General features: G+C 55.0%; 2 protein-coding genes across 2 annotated transcripts; both read left to right on the plus strand.

The window, feature by feature from the left end:
* Positions 1-120: 120 nt before the first annotated feature.
* On the plus strand, positions 121-12556 carry Cubn (Cubilin). The gene is made up of 14 exons (XM_017239160.3): positions 121-306; positions 376-675; positions 741-924; positions 998-1768; positions 1823-2575; positions 2640-3338; positions 3557-5284; positions 5334-5496; positions 5559-6605; positions 6679-9020; positions 9083-9583; positions 9645-11432; positions 11506-12184; positions 12244-12556. Exons 1-14 carry the CDS (start codon positions 206-208, stop codon positions 12501-12503), a joined length of 11316 nt encoding a protein of 3771 aa, XP_017094649.2. The 5' UTR covers positions 121-205; the 3' UTR covers positions 12504-12556.
* Positions 12557-14845: 2289 nt separating this feature from the next.
* On the plus strand, positions 14846-16275 carry LOC108123785 (uncharacterized). Its single transcript, XM_017239095.2, has 2 exons — positions 14846-14950; positions 15045-16275. The coding sequence occupies exons 1-2, from the start codon at positions 14945-14947 to the stop codon at positions 16074-16076; spliced, it is 1038 nt and encodes a 345-aa protein (XP_017094584.2). The 5' UTR covers positions 14846-14944; the 3' UTR covers positions 16077-16275.
* The last annotated feature ends 691 nt before the right edge of the window (positions 16276-16966 follow it).

A 16966-nucleotide genomic window follows, 5' to 3' on the forward strand; every position in this document is an offset into this window, starting at 1 on the left:
GGCCTATCTGTGGCGACATTCCCGATTTAGTGGGCGTTCTCTTTGGGTAACGCCCCCGCTCCGCCCGGAATTGATCTGAAACTCTAAACCCATCTGGAGAGCCACAGTCGTCTTTCGGTTTCCAAACGGATCGGTCTTTTTTTTAGTCTCTTTCGGTGGGAAATACTTTTTTTTAGTTATTTTGTTTTAGTGAAAAGTGATAAAAATGCACGGAGCTGCCAGAAGGAGCAGACTCCTGATTTATTTGACCCTGATACTAACGTACATTCTGGATATATCACCTGGTGCGGATGGCTTTGCTAATTCGTAAGAGAATAGTCCTTGGAACAGCCGAAGGTATTCGGAGAACTAGACTTGATTTTCCCAATATTGTAGGCCAAAAATTATCAGCAAGGATGGAAATCTAATTTTTGAGTCCGGGGCCAATCGAAACATCAGCTTCCGGCTGAGCGGAAGCTCCAGGCTCATCGTCAATGAGGACCTGGACGTCCTGGAGCTGCTCCAGGCCACTGGTGGCGCCAAGAAGCGATCCTCCACCAGCGGTAGCAAAAACGAGGAGTGGAGCGCCAGCGAGGATGTGGATCTGCGGGAGCTGGCCGATCAGTTGGCCGATTTCAATAGACGAGCCTTTGGGCCTAATGGCTTGAACACCATTCTGCGCCAGCAGCAGAACAGGTGAGATTCAGTAGCTCACCGAACCACGTCTTTGATTTATGGAGTCCTGATCTGACTTTAAACAGATCCCGTGGCTCTATGGCGCTAATGCGACGCTACCAGACGCGGCTGCGGATGGCGGAGACCAAGCTGGACAGGCTGAAGACCCAGTTAGAGGCAGACAACTGTGCCAGTGGACCTTGCAGCAATGGAGCCACCTGTACCAGCACATACAACGGATTCCGTTGCCAGTGCCGGTCAGGATTCGAGGTGTGTTGGTCTGCGGAGAAAAAATAAGGGGAGTATTCGGGGGCGTTGCTCACTGTTTTGAGGTTATTTCCAGGGACCGCGATGCGAACTGGACGTGAACGAGTGTTTCCTGTACGAAGGCACGGATCTGGGCTGCCAGAACGGAGGCATCTGCCAGAACAACGTGGGCTCCTTCAGCTGCACCTGCCTTCCCGGCTGGCACGGGCTGCACTGCACCCAGCGAAAGGGTGACTGCTCCCTGGCCAGCTCCTGGGAGCTATGCGGACATGGAACCTGCGTCCCCAGCGCCGACGACACGGGCTATCGGTGTCTGTGCGAAGCCGGCTGGAAGACCAATGGACTGACCCCCGTTTGTGGGGAGGACGTCGACGAGTGCCAGGAGTCGGCCGCCCACACACCCTGCTCCACCAAGTGCATTAACCTGCCGGGCAGTTTTACCTGCGCCCCCTGCCCCGCTGGCCAGACTGGGAACGGCGTGAGCTGCCAAGACCTGGATGAATGCAAGACCAACAACGGCGGCTGCAGCCAGAGCCCCCTGGTGGATTGCATTAACACGTTCGGGTCGTACCACTGCGGCGACTGTCCAGTAGGTTGGACAGGCGATGGCAGGTCGTGCGAACGAAGTGCTCCGGCTCCGGCCCCTGCCTCCGGATCCAGCTCCGAGCTGTCCACCATAAGCAGCTGTGCCCAGCGAAGGAGCCAGTGTCATCCGGCGGCCAACTGCTTCGAGATCTCAGGCACGGCAGTGTGTAGCTGTCCGGCTGGAATGGTGGGCACCGGATACGGTCCCTCCGGTTGCGTTAACGGAACTGCCAAAAACTGCGGCGCCACGAATCCCTGTCTGGTAAGGAAGCCTCTATTAAGGATAATGTCTCTATAACTCACTATTACTCCGTAGAACAACGGCATCTGTCTGGATGTGGGCCCCTCCAACTTCACCTGTCTTTGCGGACGTGGCTTCCGGCCTCCACTCTGCGAGCCTCTGCCCAGCCCCTGTAACGCAAACCCCTGCCAAAATGGTGGACGCTGTAGGGCCACCCAAGGAGGCGATGGCTTTGTATGCCAGTGTCTTCCTGGCTACCGGGACCGGCTCTGCTCGACGAGATTCAGCAGCTGCAACTCCTTGCTCAGTGCGTCCAGCGGACGGCTGAGGTATCCGCCGGAGAATGCCGGCTACGAGCACAACGCCCAGTGCGCGTGGGTGATCCGTACCAACGAGTCCCTCGTCCTGAACGTCACCTTCCACACCTTCGACGTGGAGGACTCGACGGAGTGTCGTTTCGACTGGCTCCAGGTGAATGATGGCCGCTCGGCTGCCTCTCAAATAATCGGGCGGTACTGCGGCAACCATTTACCCCACGGCGGCAACATCATCTCCTCCGGCAACCAGCTGTACCTGTGGTTCCGCTCCGACAACTCCACGGCAGCCGCTGGCTTCGACCTGACCTGGACTTCAATGCTGCCGCAATGCGGTGGCCGCGTGGAGTTCGAAACTCACGGGACCTTGGCCTCCCCCGGATCACCGGGCAACTATCCCAAGAACCGTGATTGCCAGTGGCATCTCGTGGTGGCCAATTCCAAACGGATCAAACTGACCTTCTTCAGCCTGCAGCTGGAGCAGCACACTGACTGCAACTTCGACTATGTGGAGGTGAGTTCCACGTTGAGAAATCGTTGCCATTTATTCAAATGATTCATCATTTTAAAACCCTCAGGTTAAAGACGTAATTTCTGGTAGCCAGCTGGCCAAGTACTGCTCCAGTGGGCAGCCAGCTCCACTGCTCTTACCCACCCATGAAGCGCAGATCCTGTTCCACTCGGATGCCGATGGAACTGACACCGGCTTTCAGCTGCACTACTCGGCGGAGGAGCGGATACCCGGTTGTGGAGGCGTTTACACCGCCAAAGAGGGCACCATTTCTGGAACCAGCCGAGTCGCCGGCACAGACTCCGACTCTGGCTCCGGGGAATTGGTGTCCTGTGAGTACGAAATCCACTTGGCTGTAGGTGAGGTGGTATCGGTCAAGTTCCAGACTCTAGAGCTAGGCGCCAAGGACTGCCTGGAGGTTTGGGATGCCAACGATGAAGGCAGCTCCATCCTGCAGGAGAAGATCTGTGGCCCAGTGGTCGCTGCTGCGCCGGATTACACCTCCCAGTTCAATCGCCTCAGGATAAAGTTCTTCGCCAGTTCCGGCCGTTTCCAACTGCGATATGAGATGTCCTGCTCCCAGGTACTGGACAGTGCGGAGGGAACTATAACATCTCCGGGCTTCCCGAACACCACTATTTGGCGGGACAGGATGTGTACCTTCACAGTGAAAACGGCGGTGGACACGGTGATCACAGTGAAACTGGTTGATTTCGACCTGGATGGCGGGGAGGAAGATGACGCCTGCCTGACCACCAGTTTGAGCGTAAGTTTTAATTCACTTTCGAAAAGGGACCAATTTATTTTTATAAATCTTTAAACAATAAGAAAAAAACACGTATATTTAAATTTGACCGCCCTTCCTCATCCTCCCGATACTATCGCATACCTATTGCATGCTTACCAACACTAGGCGGATGCTTTGAGATCGATAGACTTCGATAACAACAACAAGTCTTATCGGACAAAATTATTTGATTGCAGATCAACGATGGGATGAACCGACGTATCCTTGGACCCTTCTGCGGCAGCAACAAGCCGCAGACGGAGTTCATCAGCGTCACAAACTTCCTGCAGTTCCACCTGACCACGGACGCAAATACTCGTGGACGGGGCTTCAAGTTCACGTACGCAGCTCTTCCTGGGGCCACAGGCCACTGCGGTGGGGTTTACACAAAGCCCGGACAGAACATAAGGCTGCATGTGGACGAGGAAGGAAAGTATGAGCCTGACGTCGAGTGCCTCTGGGTGATTGCGGCGCCCGCCAACAAGGTGATCCGACTGCACTGGCTGAGCTTTAGCATGGAGGGCGGCTCGGACTGCAATTACGACTATGTGGAGGTGTACGATACCCTGGATGTTAAGAATGGGCAATATCTGAGCAAATATTGCGACCACAGCCTGCCGGAAGACTTGCTCAGCCACTCCCGGCACTTGCTCATCAAGTTCGCCTCGGATTACAGTGAATCCGAAGGCGGCTTCGAGCTGGCCTATACTTTCGAGGATCGGCCTGAATGCGGCGGCCACGTGCATTCCTCCAGCGGGGAAATCACTTCCCCGCAGTACCCGTCAAACTACTCCGAAGGCCTGCACTGTGAATGGCACTTGAGCGGCAGCGTGGGCAGTAGAATAGAAATTCAGGTCGAAGTTTTCGACCTGGAGGTGTCAGCCAATTGCTCGGCGGACTACCTTGAGGTGCTGAACGGCGGCTCACCAGAGTCCATGTTAATTGGACGCTTTTGCGGCACAACTATTCCCACCCGGCTACCCGGGTACACCAACGAGATGAGAGTGATCTTTCACAGCGACGTGGCCAGGAGCGGGCGCGGTTTCAGGCTGAGGTGGCGGCTGCTAAACACTGGATGCGGAGGCCGCTTAAAGGCCAACAGGGGCGTCATAACTTCGCCACGATACCCGAATCCGTACCCCCACCTGGCGAACTGTGAGTGGCGAATAACCGTACACCCTGGATCTGAAATCGCACTGCTCGTCGAGGACATCGAACTGGAATCCTGGAGCAGCTGCTACTACGACAGCTTAAAGATCTACGAAGGTCAAAAGACAACCGGGCAGCAGCCAAAAGTTACACTCTGCTCGGAACTAGAGGAGGGCAATCGACTCATCAGGATTCAGGACCAGGAGGCCACTATTGTCTTCAACTCCGATAGCAGCAACGCCTACCGCGGATTCCGAATCTCGTACGAGGCCAACTGCGGGGTGACCTTAAGCAAGACCTACGGCACCATCGAGAGCCTGAACTACATGGAGCCGTTCGAGGACACCATTCCGATTAACTGCAACTGGACCATAAAGGCGCCCCGCGGCAATCACATTCGCCTGGAGCTCTCCCACCTGGAAACGCACGAGGAGCACATCCCTAATGGCCTGCCTGGCGGCCTTTACATCCTTGACGGCAACCGGACGCAAAAATTAACATCCGTGGCATCGGTTAATTCCAGTAGCGACACCCTCACTGTGGTCCACAATTCGAGCAATGTGAACTTCCAGCTGGACTACCGCATCGACGGCTGCCAGGAGGAGCTGCGCGGCGAGAGTGGCACCTTCCAGAGTCCCAACCGCCCGGGCATGTACCCCAATAACCTGGAGTGCTACTGGCTGATCGACGTTGGCAGTGCTGACAGAGTTGTGGAGGTCACCGTCTACTATCTAGACCTCGAGGAGAGTGTCAACTGCACCAAGGATGCACTAACGGTAAGTGAGCGCTTTGCTGCCCCTTTATATCTAAACTATTTCTCGCCAGTTCTCCAACCACGCCAACGAGGTCCAGACCCATGACCGCCATTGCGGATCCACTCCCAAACTGGTCGTGACCAGTTCTGGCCACCGGCTGCACGTGCGCTTCATCTCGGACGGATCCCATAACGGTCAGGGCTTTGTAGCCAACTACCGAGCTGTGCACGCGGGTAAGTAAAGCGGAGAAGGACTCAGCCTCAGGACTCAACCCCACCATCTCCTATATTCGTAGAGTGCGGCGGAAAAGTAACCTCCCGAAACGGAGTCATCATGTCACCCAACTACCCGAACCAGTATCCGAAGGACAGCCATTGCGAGTGGCAAGTGGAGGTGTCGCCGCAGCACCGGATCGTATTCGATGTGCAGGATCTGCAGCTGGAAATGGGAATGGACTGCAGCTGGGACTACCTGGAGGCCTACGACTTGGGCGAAGACGAAATGGAGGGCCAGAGACTCTTCCGCGAGTGCAGCGAGGAAAGTGTAGCCAATGGTCCTGTGATGAGTGCCTCCAACCTGGCCCTGGTGCGCTTTGTTAGCGACGATTCCATTTCCAGAGCGGGCTTCCGGCTGCACTTCCACGAGTCCTGCGGCCAGCAGATCAGCATCGACGAGTCCGACTTTGATTACATCGAGCTGTCCCGGCAGGCGCCGCGGAACGAGAGCTGTTTGTGGGTTATCCAGGCGCAGGATGCCACAAAGCACGTCGTTCTGACGCCGACGCACATAAAGTTGCGGGAGACAGCAGATGCCCAGTACCCCACCGAGGGTGATTGCATGCCCGCGGGTGTGAAAATCTACGAGGGCACCGAGGCCACCGGCACGCCCCGGCTCGCCTTCTGCCGCTCCCATCCTCCGGCAATTATCTCAAACGGCCACGCCTTGACGATCAGCGTTCCCCTGATGCTGGTGGAGGAGTTCGAAGCCCACTACATGACCATGGACATGGCCTGCGGCAGCCTGTACACCGCCCTGTCCGGCAAGTTCACCACGCCCTACTACCCATCCTCCTATCCGGCAAACATTGAGTGCACCTGGATTCTGATGGCGAGTGCCGGCAATTCGATCAGCCTCACCCTGGAGTCGCTGGACCTGGAGCAGTCTGAGGGCTGCAACCGCGATTACCTGGAGGTGCGCGAGGAGGACTCGCGAGGAGCCCTCATCGGTGTCTATTGCGGACAGACGGTGCCGCCGGTAATCCGCTCCAGGGGAACTATCTGGATGAAGTTCAAGAGTGACGACGACAACGTGGGCGAAGGCTTTATGGCGTCCTACAATTACGGTGCGTACCATGTCCTCAGAGACTCAACTCCTTCTTGTTTCGTTCTCTAAAAGATTCCCTTTCCTCCCTAAAGAACACCACAACGAACTGAATGGCACGGACGGAGTTGTGGAGTCGCCCCATTATCCCACCAACTTCAAAAGCTCGGAGCCCTACAGCTGGAGGATCACCGTGGACAAGGACTACGTGGTGGTGATAACAATGCAGCACCTGCGAGACCTGGACCAGGCGCATCTGAGCTTCTACGATGGCTACTCCGACATTGGCTCCCAGATACCACTGGTCGACGTGGATGAGCCCATCCGGTCCAGCACCAACGTGGTATACTTCACGGCCAAACGCGGGCCCTTCAGGCTTAACTGGCAGCGACTGTCCAAGGAGGAGTTGCGCTCCAACCGCACCCTGGCCGAGCAGAGCCAGAAGTGCGGCAAGCAGGTGATCAACGTGGGCAGGGCCTTGCTGCTTTTCAAATCCCCAGGATATCCGGAGGGCTACGAGCACAGTTTGGAATGCGCCTGGACCCTAGTGCCCTATAACCCGGCCGTCCACGTGATGCTCACGCTGGACACGGTGGACCTGGAGAAGTTCGGCGACGACTGCATAGCGGACTACCTGCAGATCTCCAGCAGCAACGACCTGCAGAACTGGTCAGAGCCAAAGAAGATCTGCGAATTGCCGAGCGATGCTCCTTCGCGAACCATCCACGGAACACCCTACCTGCGGGTGGAGTTCATTACGGACGCGAGTGTTAACAAGACGGGCTTCAGAAGTTTTCTGCGCACTGCCTGCGGCTCGGATATCTTTGTGACTGGCAAGATTCAGTTGAATCTCACGGAGGTGCTGAACAGAGGTCCGGCCGTCCAGCAGGACTGCATCTGGACGCTGAGGGTGCGCCAGGGGCGCCGGCTAAGACTGGAGTTCCCGGAAGTCATCCTTAAGAACGGCGACAGCCCCGCGGACTCCGCCGCCTGCGAGAACTTCCTGGTGCTGCGTAACGGCGGCGCCGGCGACTCACCCTTCCTGGGCAGGGGAAAATACTGCGAGGACAACATCGCGGATGCTCTGGAGACCTCCTCAAACACGGCCTACGTGAAGTTCCACCACAAGAGGGGCCCGGTCAGCTCGCGAGTTACCTTCAGCGTGGAAGAAGTGGGCCAGGCCTGCTCCCGGCGCATCCAGCTGACCTCCGGCCAGGACTCGGAGGTGATCAGTTCGCCCCTCTACCCGAATCTCCCCAACCCGCACTCGGAGTGCGTCTGGGTTGTGACAGCTCCTCCCGAGCACCGGATCATGCTGCACTTCGAGGACCGGTTTGACTTGGAGGACCTCTCGAAGGACTCCGGCGAGTGCCAACGGGAGTTCGTCCAAGTCCACGATGGCGGCACGGAGCTGAAGCCTGAATTGGGTCGCTTCTGCGGCAACCGCAAGCCCGACACCATCTATTCCAAAGCCAGCCAGATGAGGATTCGCTACTTCACGGATGTGGCCGAGCCACACTCCGGCTTCAAGGCCACCGTCAAGCTAGCCAGCTGCGGCGGCGCCTTCTACAGCCCCGAGGGCGTCATTTCCTCGCCCTCGCGGGAGCTGCTCCACACACATATCGAGGACGGGCGCCCGATCCGGGAGTGCGTCTACACCATCGAGATGGAGAAGGGCACCACCATCGATATGGAGACGACGAGCCTCAGCCTACCCAGTCCGTATCAGAATGGCAACTGCTCGCAGCACACCCACCTGCTGCTGGAGGAGATAGAGCCGTACGGGGAGGAGGGCGAGGAGCGCGTCTCCGACCAGCTCTACATATGCGGATCGGACAGCCGGCACCTCCTCGTGGAGACCAACAAGGTAATTATCCGTTACCGCATCATGGATACACTGCCGCCCGAGGCCTACGTCTTCAGCTGGGCATACAAGTCGGTGGGTTCGCGCTGTGGCGAGACCATCCATGCCGTCCAGGGCGTGCTCCAGACCCCCGGCTACCCGGACGGCGTTACTCGGCCGGTGCACTGTCTCTGGAAGCTGGAGGTGCCCAAGGGGCGCCGCATTAAGTTGGAAATCTTGGACTTCAGCGTTACCCTCGATCCGGTTCCTGCCATTGGGCGGACTTTCCGCGGGCGACTCACCGTCGCCAACGACCACAGGATGATCTCTATTCTGGGCAGGTACACCGACAGTGCGCCCGCGACGGTCATCTCCTCGGACAACACCATGGGCGTCGAAGCCTTCCTGATGCCCATCTCTCGGCACCGAGGTTTCAAGCTCCGTTTCAGCACCTATGGGCTGACCCAGTGCCGTCGGTTCGTCCTAGACGAGGGCGTTAAGAGGGAGATTAGCTTCCAGAGGACCAATATCACCCAGGCGATGCACTGCAGCTATGACCTAGTGCCGCCGGCGAACTCAACCGTCCTGATACAAGTAAGTGGTCTCTATTTCCTGCCAATCACTTTCGAGGATCACCTGCTACTCCTCCATTCCAGATCAAGGAGTACAACACCACCTCTGCCATGATGCTCAACAACCGGCTCTGCTCCTTGATATCGCCCCTTAAGTTGAAGCGCCAGGACGAGTCGGAGCCTCTGATGTCCCGCATCCTGTGCGGCTTCGAGTCCCTGAAGCCCGACCAGCCCCGGCCCACCGTGCGCCTCCCCTTCCCCATCCAGCTGACCGTGACTGCGAGCGCCCGCAACGCCCTGACGAACCTGGTCCTGGGCTATAAAGTGCAAGCCTGTGGCGGCATGATCGTCCTGGAGCCCGGTGACAGCATGGTGGTGCGGCAACCCAGTGGAATGGCCGGCACCCAGGGTGCCATAGACTGTGCCTGGGCCATCGGTCCGGGCGTCTCGCCCGCCGGAGAGGACGGCGAGCTGGCGCTGCAGGACATCCAGTTGGAGGTTTCGGTCGAACTGAACCTCCCCACTCCCGCTCCCGCTCCCGCGGCAGGATCAACGCTGGCGCCCTGCCAAAACCACTATCTAAACGTGAGTCCGCCAACGTGGCAGAGGTTTGAACGAATTACGCTGATTCCGATGTCTTCTGCAGGTTTACAGTGGTCCCGACCAGAACTCGCCCTCACTGGGAATGCTGTGCAACACGGCCGCCGTCAAGAACCTGGTGGTGGAGCGCGGGCTCTTCCTGGAGTACCATGCGGAGAACTTCGTGCCCAACGCCACCTTCAACGTTTCGATCAAATACGGATCCGGGTGCGGCGGCAAACTGCAGTATCCGTTCCGGCCCATCGACTTTGGGGAGCAGTACAAGAACAACATGGAGTGCGTCTGGGAGGTGGAGGCGGAGCCGGGCTACCACATCGGACTCTCCTTCCTGGGCCGCTTCTACATCGAGGACAGCAGCGGCTGCACCAAGGACTACCTCCTGGTCCAGCAGCGGAATGAGAGCACCGCCAACTGGACGGACATCCAAAGGATTTGCGGACGAGTTCCGCCGGAGCAGATCAACACCACGATGCCTTACATGCGGTTGACGTTCCGGTCCGACGGGGACGTGGTCGGCGACGGGTTTCTGGCCAAGTTCGAGCGGAACTGCGGCGGTGTGCTGTACGCCGAGGAGGAGGAGCATGAGCTGTCTAGCCCAGGATACCCCCAGGGCTACGACAAGTACCTGCACTGCAACTGGACGATTGTGCCGCGAGATCCGCATGCCAACGGTGTTCTGGTCAGCTTCCTGCACTTCGATCTGGAGAACTCCCCCACAGGCTGCATGTACGACAACGTCACGGTGACCACCAAGGACAACGATGACGAAAGAAGCAAGCAGGCCACCATCTGCGGAATGAAGTTGAAGCACGAGTACCGGGCGAAGAAGTCCGTGAACCTGGTCTTCGCGACGGACAACAGCTACTCCGGCCGCGGCTTCCAGCTGCTGTACACCAGCCGGGTCTGCGGCGGCGTCATCTCCCAGACGAGCATCGTGGAGTCGCCCAAGCAGCACACCGACAACAGCTTCCCGCCGAACAGCGACTGCTACTGGAACCTCACGGCCCCCGAGGGCCACAAGTTCACCGTCAAGTTCGAGAAGCTGGACTTTGAGGCGCAATCGGAGTGCATGTACGACGGCGTGGAGATCTTCAGCGGGCCGGCTCCGGTGGAGGCCGAGCGACGGGGTCGCTACTGCGGCCGCATGACCGACAACCTGCCGGTGATCAGCATACCACGGGAGCGTGGTCTCATCCACAGCTTCTCGGACGAACGGGATCCGTCGCAGGGCTTCCGGGCCCTGGTCCGTGTGATGCGAAACTGCGATGAGGTCATCGCCATCAACGGCTCCCTCTACACTTACAACAGGTTTAACACGGCCGGCGGATATGACAACGACCTGGACTGCGAGGTGAACTTCCGGGTGCACCGGGATCAGCAGATCAAGCTCCAGTTCTCCAGCTTCCACGTGCAGAGCTCCGCCGACTGCCAGAAGGACTTTGTCGAGCTGCGGGACGGAGCCGGTCCCTTTGCCGATCTCATAGGTCGCTTTTGCGGCAATGATCTGCCTCCCACGCTGGTCACCACGCGACACACACTCTTCCTGAGATTCGTGACGGATGCGACGGTCAACGACTCCGGTTTCGAGCTACAGATCGATGCAGTACCCCGGCTATGCGGTACCCCGGATATAATGCTCGATTCTACTGTACCACCGTTCGTGTCGTTGGGATCCCCGTATGTGGAGTCTTCGGACGCGATCTCGGGACTCTCCTGCTTCTGGAAGATTAGCAGCGATAAACCCATAAGCCTGCATTTCGAGCAGCTCTCGCTGCAGGGTCCGGACGCGAACGGAAGCTGTTCGGATGACTACCTGAAGGTGTACACCCGTGAGGTGAGTAATAGCGAGTGTGTGGCAAGAGTGGCAACCTAATCCAATAAGGAAATCCATTCGCGATGCTTTGCAGGATGCCGAGATGGTGAGGTCTGGCTTTAGCAGCGAACTGGTCATCAACGGCAACCTGGACCGGCGCAACTACGTGGACTACGCCACGGAGCACGTCTTCTGCGGGAACTCGACGCCGGACACCTACTACTCCAACTCAAACGAGGTGTACTTGAAGTTCCACCGAACGAACCGGACGGACAAGAACGCCTCCTTCCGCGTCGTTGCCATGGCCTCCACCAACTGTGAGTGGCAGTACACGGGCCTCCAGGGCCGCGTCCACCTGTCGGAGACCTCCAACTGCGACGTGATGATCAAGGCACCGGAGAACTACACCCTCAGTCTGTACTACACGGAGTTGGTGTTCGCGGCCTACGATTGCGAGGACGAGAACCTGCAGGTCTTTGACCGGGGCAACAGATCCCTGCAGAAGGTATGCGGCTACGTCGACACCGGCAAGAGTCTCTTCACCTCCACCAACGAGCTGCGGCTGCACGTCAAGACGGGCACCTTTTTGATTACTGTGGACTTGACCTACCTGGCCAGCCCGGTGGAGCAGGGGCCCGGATGCGGGGGCCAGTTCTACAACACCGAGGGCCTCTTCACCAACCCCTTCTACCCGGCCAATGTCCGGAACAACTCCGACTGCCGTTGGGTTATCCGGGTGCCGAGCAACAACAAGGTGCTGCTCAACTTCGACGGTGAGTGTTTCCTGGCCTTGCCTTCATAGTTCATTATTTTGAGTGCCTTCTCCGCGTAGTGTTCAATCTGGGCAGCCGGAGCACCTGCCACACGGACTACCTGCAGATTTTGGAGCAGGACGCGCCCAACGGGGAGGAGAAGGAGGTGCGCCGCTTCTGCGGGGACGACAATCCGCGGAGCTACATCAGCAAGAAGAGCCAGCTGGTGGTCCGCTTCCACAAGACCGTCAACTACGACGGCGTGGGCTGGGTGATCCGATTCGCCGGCGTCTACTCTAACTACAGGCTGCCCGCCTACCTTATGGGCGCCATGCCCTAGACAGGATGATACTCAGACGTATTCTTCTCACAAATTGTAAACTCATTAATTTCCTTTCCTGAACGAATCTTGAGTAAAAAAAGCCTTTCTTGGTATTAATTATTAATGTATTCCTTATCGATAACCTTATTTATTGATGCCTTATTGAATAATCCAATAGACACCCTACAGATCCACATACTCCTTATTGAAAACAGTCATTTAAATATTTTAGAAACGTAACTCTTCATAGCCCCGTGTCTTCATCGCTTTGGAATCTGTATTTTGTTGGTTTTCGTTTTTGGTCGAAACCCATTCGGAGCGGCACTTTTAAATATATATGACAGTCGTATCGTAAACCAAAAATTTGGGATTGCATAAGTCGATTCCGATTCCGGTCCATTGATCTATCCAGTCAGCCACTATTTGCACATCGAATCGGGGCGGAGGCCGACTCCGATTTGCATTCGAGTGGAGGGTCTGGCATGGAAGGAGGCTGGGAACCCAATATAGCCCCAACTCCAGCCACGGCCTGCCCCAACACAAGGTGCTTTGACACCCAAAACCCCAAACAAAAATAGAAAAGGTAACAGCAGCCAGTCGGGTGATAAAAGTGCGTACAGTAGACCCTGGCTAACTGAGAACCACTACCCAACTGATTTGAAGAGTTTCAATAGATTCTACAAGATATAGAGACCTGTGATATAGCTTGATAAGTCATGGAAGTAGTTCCTACGGACCTATCAAAATAATACTCATTTAAGGTCTCTTATTGGTTTAAAATACTGCTATTTAGTGGTTTTATTTATTGGAATTTGGCCTGTGGCATCGTTATTTGGCCATTTAGGCGAAACTGAAACTAAAAACCGAAAAACGTGCTGGTAACGGATCATCAGCAAATCGAAAGAGATTGGGAGCGACAGTGGGTCTAGGTTTCTTCAGTTGTTTTGGTGTTTTTTTTTTTTGGAGGCTGCGCATGCGCAACCGCGCGCATTAAATAATTTATACAAAAATGCACACAAAATTAACAAATTTGAAAACGATGTTGCATGATATAATAATCCGGCTGCGGCAATGCCTGGGATTCCGATGCCCGAGATGCCAATCCACGATCTACGGTGATATCGTAGTGGCTTCGCTTCGTAGCGGCTTCCCAGCCCCAGACCCAGACCCAGACCCAGCTTTCTGTTGCAATACAAAACGCTCCTACATGGAGAGAAAAAGTCTATAGAGTAGTATTTTATAAATTTTTATTTGGCGAGTGGACGCAGGAGAAGAGTATAATGATCTGATATCATAATCGTTATAACCTTTATGTCTTTATATAATCTCCTCATATATGAATTTCTCCCATATATTTACCTACTCTTTTTTTCCCAGTGTAATTAGCGAAGCTCCCAAATCGATAATCATATGCAAAAAGCCGGTCAGTCGGTTTTTCGAGGCTTGACCTACGACGCACCTTTCTCTGCCTCTGCCTCTGCCTCTGCCACTGCCTCACCTGGCTGCTCTGCCGGGTGCTTTGTAAGCGGAGCAGAGCGTGGCGGCAGAGCGCATCTGCTTAAGGCTGAGCTTTCGTTGTAAGTTGTGTTATCTGCCCCTCAAGTTGTTGTTGTTGTTGTTTTTCTATTTGTTTGTGTTTGCCGGCAATTTGTTATTGTTATTGTTGCTTATGAGTTTTTTGGGCAGTTGAGGAAATCCATAGATGATTATTGCGGCCTACAGGGTGTTTTTTTTTATGGACGTACATAATTAAATAATAATTAATTATCAAAAAAAAAAAACTATTAAAAATAAACGTATTTTTTCTATGAGTGGTTGATGCTCTATGCTGTAAGCTCGATGGGCTTATAGACCTGGACCTAGAGACTAGACTAGACTATACTTTCATTTCATTTAGGTATATATTCCATTATATCCATTTAGGTATAGGTATATATTAAAATATTCACATAATATTTTCCATAATATCTATTCTTGATAGCTGAATCTGGAGTAGATAGTGCTATTCTATGGTTAAAACTAGAAGCTATCATAAGCCATAGGGTTTTTAGCAATAAATGGTAAGGCCTTCATCCTCTAAGATCAAGACCCCCTTGCAAATAGCCAACAAAATCGAAGTGTTAACCCAATTCCCAGACCAGGCACCCTGTTTGGCCCACAGATCATCATCATCTCCTCAGGTGAGTTGCAAGAGCAACGGCAACGGCAACGACAACGGCAGGTGTGTTGAATCGATTCCGTGGGCTAGCCACGGCGACTGTGATGGTGACGTCACGGCCGCAGCGCATCTAACGGTTAGCGGATCTCCGGCGGATCTCCGATCCACTATCTGCGATCTGCTTGTATAAAAGCCGAGGGCCAGTGTGGAGAGAGGCATCATTCGCTGGCCGGGAACAGAGCGACGAGCATCTCCCAAAGGGAACTACGAGTGGAAACCCCAGAGAACACAAAACACGAAAATGAAGGTGAGCCTCAGGTCCAGGACCTGCATCGGAAGTGGATTACGAATGGAAGTGCAACTGAAAACTAACAGATTACCCTAACAATGTGTATCTGCAGGTCTTTATCTGCCTGTTGGCCACCGTCTGTGCCTGCAACGCCACCTTCCTGTCCTTTTTGGGCGGCGGAGGCGGAGGTGGAGGCACCAAGACCACTTATGACGTGATTGCCACACCCAGTGCCCGAGGAGGCGGCGGCGGAGGAGGAGGAGGTGGTGGTGGTGGTGGTCATGGTCATGGCTACGCCCAGGGTTACGCCCATGGAGGCAGCTACAGCGGAGGAGGTCATGGCGGACACGGAGGCTCTGCGCAAATCATCAAGGTTATTCTGCAAGAGGGCCAGGGCTACTCCAACGGCGGAGGAGCAGCAGGTGGCATTGTCTCCTCTGGCTACAGCTACGGATCAGGCGGCGGTGGAGCTTCCTACGGCGGAGCATCATATGGAGGACAGCAGCATGCCCAGATTTACAAGGTCATCGAACAGGCTGCGGCTCCAGCTCCAGTTCCTGTCACGATTCCCGCCCCAGCACCGGTTCCGATTCCCATTTCAGTGCCAGTAGCTGCTCCGGCTCCGGCTCCCATTGCCTACCACGCCTCTGGCGGGTCTAGCGGCGGTGGCTACTCCTACGGACAGTCCTACGCAGCCGGCCACGGCTACGGAGGCGCCTCCTCCTTCGACGCTCAGCAGTTCAACGCCATCCTGCCCCAGATCATCCAGCTGGTGCTGCAGGAGGACTCACTAGGCGGAGGTGGTGCTGGAGGAGCCGACATAGCCGCCATCAACGGGCAGCTGATTAATACGTTTGGATCCAAGGGCAAGGCCATCATCTTGAAGGCCGACCAAGCGCAGGGAGCCTTCTTCAAGAGCGGACACGTTGTGCAGAGGGGCACCTTGAAGGTGATGCAGGTGCAGGAGCAGCAGGGTCGCAGCCAGCAGTCCCAGGGTGGTGGCTCCAAGGGAGGCTGGGGCTTCGGTGGCGCCAGCAACGGCGGAGGCAACGGCGGCTGGAGCTCCGGCGGCTCCTCCTCCTCAGGAGGCTGGAGCTCCGGCGGCTCCTCCTCGTCGGGGGGCTGGAGCTCAAGCGCCTGGTAGACGCAAGTCCGCCTAGTTAGTTAGACCAAATGAATTACTTTTTTTTTGTTTTTTTTTTCTATCCTCTACCTCTATCGTTATGTATTTTTTTCCTAGGCTAAAATCCTTCACAGTCATTACTGAAAACACACAAAGAAAACACACACCTCTTCATTATTAACTTAAATTATTTGTTAATAAACAATTATTTGAACCAAAACTGCGGGCATTTTTAATTTCGAAATGGCGAGATCATCATTAAAATGTCGAAGAAAAGCTTTTCTTTCCCATGATAATTATTCAAAAAATGCTAGTATGTCGCAATCATGTTTGGAAACTCTCTGGTGAAACACCAGGCTCGGTTTAATTTCAATTATTAAATAAATGCCGAAAATTAGTCAACATTTGATTTCAATAAAACGGCTCATAAAATTAATCATTTTATTTTCTCGCAAGCCAACTAAATAGGCCGATCGTTGGGCCAACATATTTGTTAATAGCCAAATTTTAATAACCATAAGCCGAATATGCAAAACAAGCCACAAATTTGTAACTTGTTGTGGGCTTGTGGGCTTGGGGCTGCGTTTCGACTGGGTTATATCATTACATCACGACTTTCATTGATGGCGACGATGGTGAGACGACGATGACGGGATGATGGCCCTCGACCGGCAACAGTTTAGTTTGAATTGATTACCCGTTGGAACTGGAATGGGAATTCGAATTCGAATCCGGACTTGTACTTGGCGACTTCGACCGAGTCGGAGGCGTTGCGAAACGCTGTGACCCGAAAACCGGAACACCCGACCAATCATCCCAACCGGCAGTCGCAAGTCAAGGGTGAATTTCAAGAGGAGGCAGCCCAAAAGAAAGGTTTGCTTTCAATTATAAGCAACATAGACCACGCAAAG

Source organism: Drosophila bipectinata, chromosome XR (assembly GCF_030179905.1).
Source record: "Drosophila bipectinata strain 14024-0381.07 chromosome XR, DbipHiC1v2, whole genome shotgun sequence".
Taxonomy (NCBI): domain Eukaryota; kingdom Metazoa; phylum Arthropoda; class Insecta; order Diptera; family Drosophilidae; genus Drosophila; species Drosophila bipectinata.

Excerpts from the sequence above, each read along its gene's own strand:
- Cubn (XM_017239160.3), top strand. The coding sequence starts at position 206 with ATGCACGGAGCTGCCAGAAGGAGCAGACTCCTGATTTATTTGACCCTG. Across the intron at positions 1,769-1,822 it reads GCGCCACGAATCCCTGTCTG|AACAACGGCATCTGTCTGGA; the intron begins GTAAGGAAGCCT and ends ATTACTCCGTAG. Across the intron at positions 9,584-9,644 it reads GCCAAAACCACTATCTAAAC|GTTTACAGTGGTCCCGACCA; the intron begins GTGAGTCCGCCA and ends TGTCTTCTGCAG.